A 1,193-nucleotide genomic window follows, 5' to 3' on the forward strand; every position below is an offset into this window, starting at 1 on the left:
GCTGTCTCCCGTCACCCCTGTTCTGTCAGTACTGAAAATCGGATTCCTTTTTCATCAGGAGACTTCAAAGAAGTTGGCTTGTAAGTTCTCTGCTATCAGCTTTGCTGCCTCCTTCTTGACAACCAAACGCTCCGTAACTCACGGGCCTGTGGCTGATGGGGGGCTGAGTGCTCCCCTCCTTGTCATGCACTAGCGTTTGCAGCAGATCCCTGGAGGCTGGGCTAAGGCTCTTAGAGGACTTTCACTGCCCCCATGATAACGAGACTGTATCCTTTCAGGACGGTACTTTTCTGGTGAGAGACAGCTCTAAAAAAACAATTACCAACCCGTATGTCCTCATGGTGTTATACAAAGATAAAGTTTACAACATCCAGATCCGTTACCAGGAGGAGAGTCACGTTTACTTGTTGGGGACGGGACTCCGAGGGAAAGAGGTAAGGAATTCCACCACTGTCAAACGTTCCCCAGGTCTCTCTTACCACACTGTGACCTTCTCTGGGAGGCCAGGATGGACGGCATCTTTAGAGTTAAATCACAGAAGCCGTTCACTCACTGGTAGGAAAGGAACTGTACTTAGCTCCCACGGAGGGCCGTCCTTTAGATCCTTTTCCCCTCTAACCATCTAAATAACGTTTTAGTTATAAACTATGAAATTAGGTTAATATTTATATATTTTTAAAGTCCAGTCAGATGGTGTAGGAGGTAAGTTCCTTCTATCATTCACTCTGCGACATGAACTTCTCCCATGATGATTTACAATCTCAGACACCCCAAAGAAGGGACCAGAGCGTGTTTGGGTAACTTCTCCCGTGATGATTTACAATCTCAGACACCCCAAAGAAGGGACCAGAGCGTGTTTGGGTAACACTGGTGTTAATGACGGGGTGTGAGGTGAGGGTACAGAAACCCAGACCACAGCTAAGAGCAACCCCATAGCAAGCAAGGGTCATGATGAGAACTCACAACCAAACCAAGCTCACTGCCATTGAGTCAGTGCTGACTCGGCCACCCTCCGTGGGTTTCTGAGACTGTAACTGTTTACAGGAGTAGAAAGTCCCACCTTTCTCCCTCGGAGCTGCTGGTGGTTTCCAACTGCTGACCATGTGGATCATAGCCCAGTGCATAAGCACACCATCACCAGGGCTCCTCATGACAACAGTAAGGGAAAATGACCCCTTTAATGTACTTGAAGG

General features: G+C 48.0%; 1 protein-coding gene across 1 annotated transcript in view; it reads left to right on the top strand.

Annotated features, from left to right (window-relative positions):
• LCP2 (lymphocyte cytosolic protein 2) overlaps window positions 1-1,193 on the top strand; it is a 62,976-nt gene that overhangs the window by 58,787 nt on the left and 2,996 nt on the right. The window contains exon 20 of the mRNA XM_045284695.1: window positions 279-468. Within this exon, the coding sequence (XP_045140630.1) occupies window positions 279-468 (190 nt within the window). The remainder of the gene's footprint in view (window positions 1-278; window positions 469-1,193) is intronic.

This window comes from Echinops telfairi, unplaced genomic scaffold, assembly GCF_000313985.2.
Source record: "Echinops telfairi isolate 266 unplaced genomic scaffold, ASM31398v2 ScPeMD7_7469;HRSCAF=8507_0, whole genome shotgun sequence".
NCBI classification, from domain to species: Eukaryota; Metazoa; Chordata; class Mammalia; order Afrosoricida; family Tenrecidae; genus Echinops; species Echinops telfairi.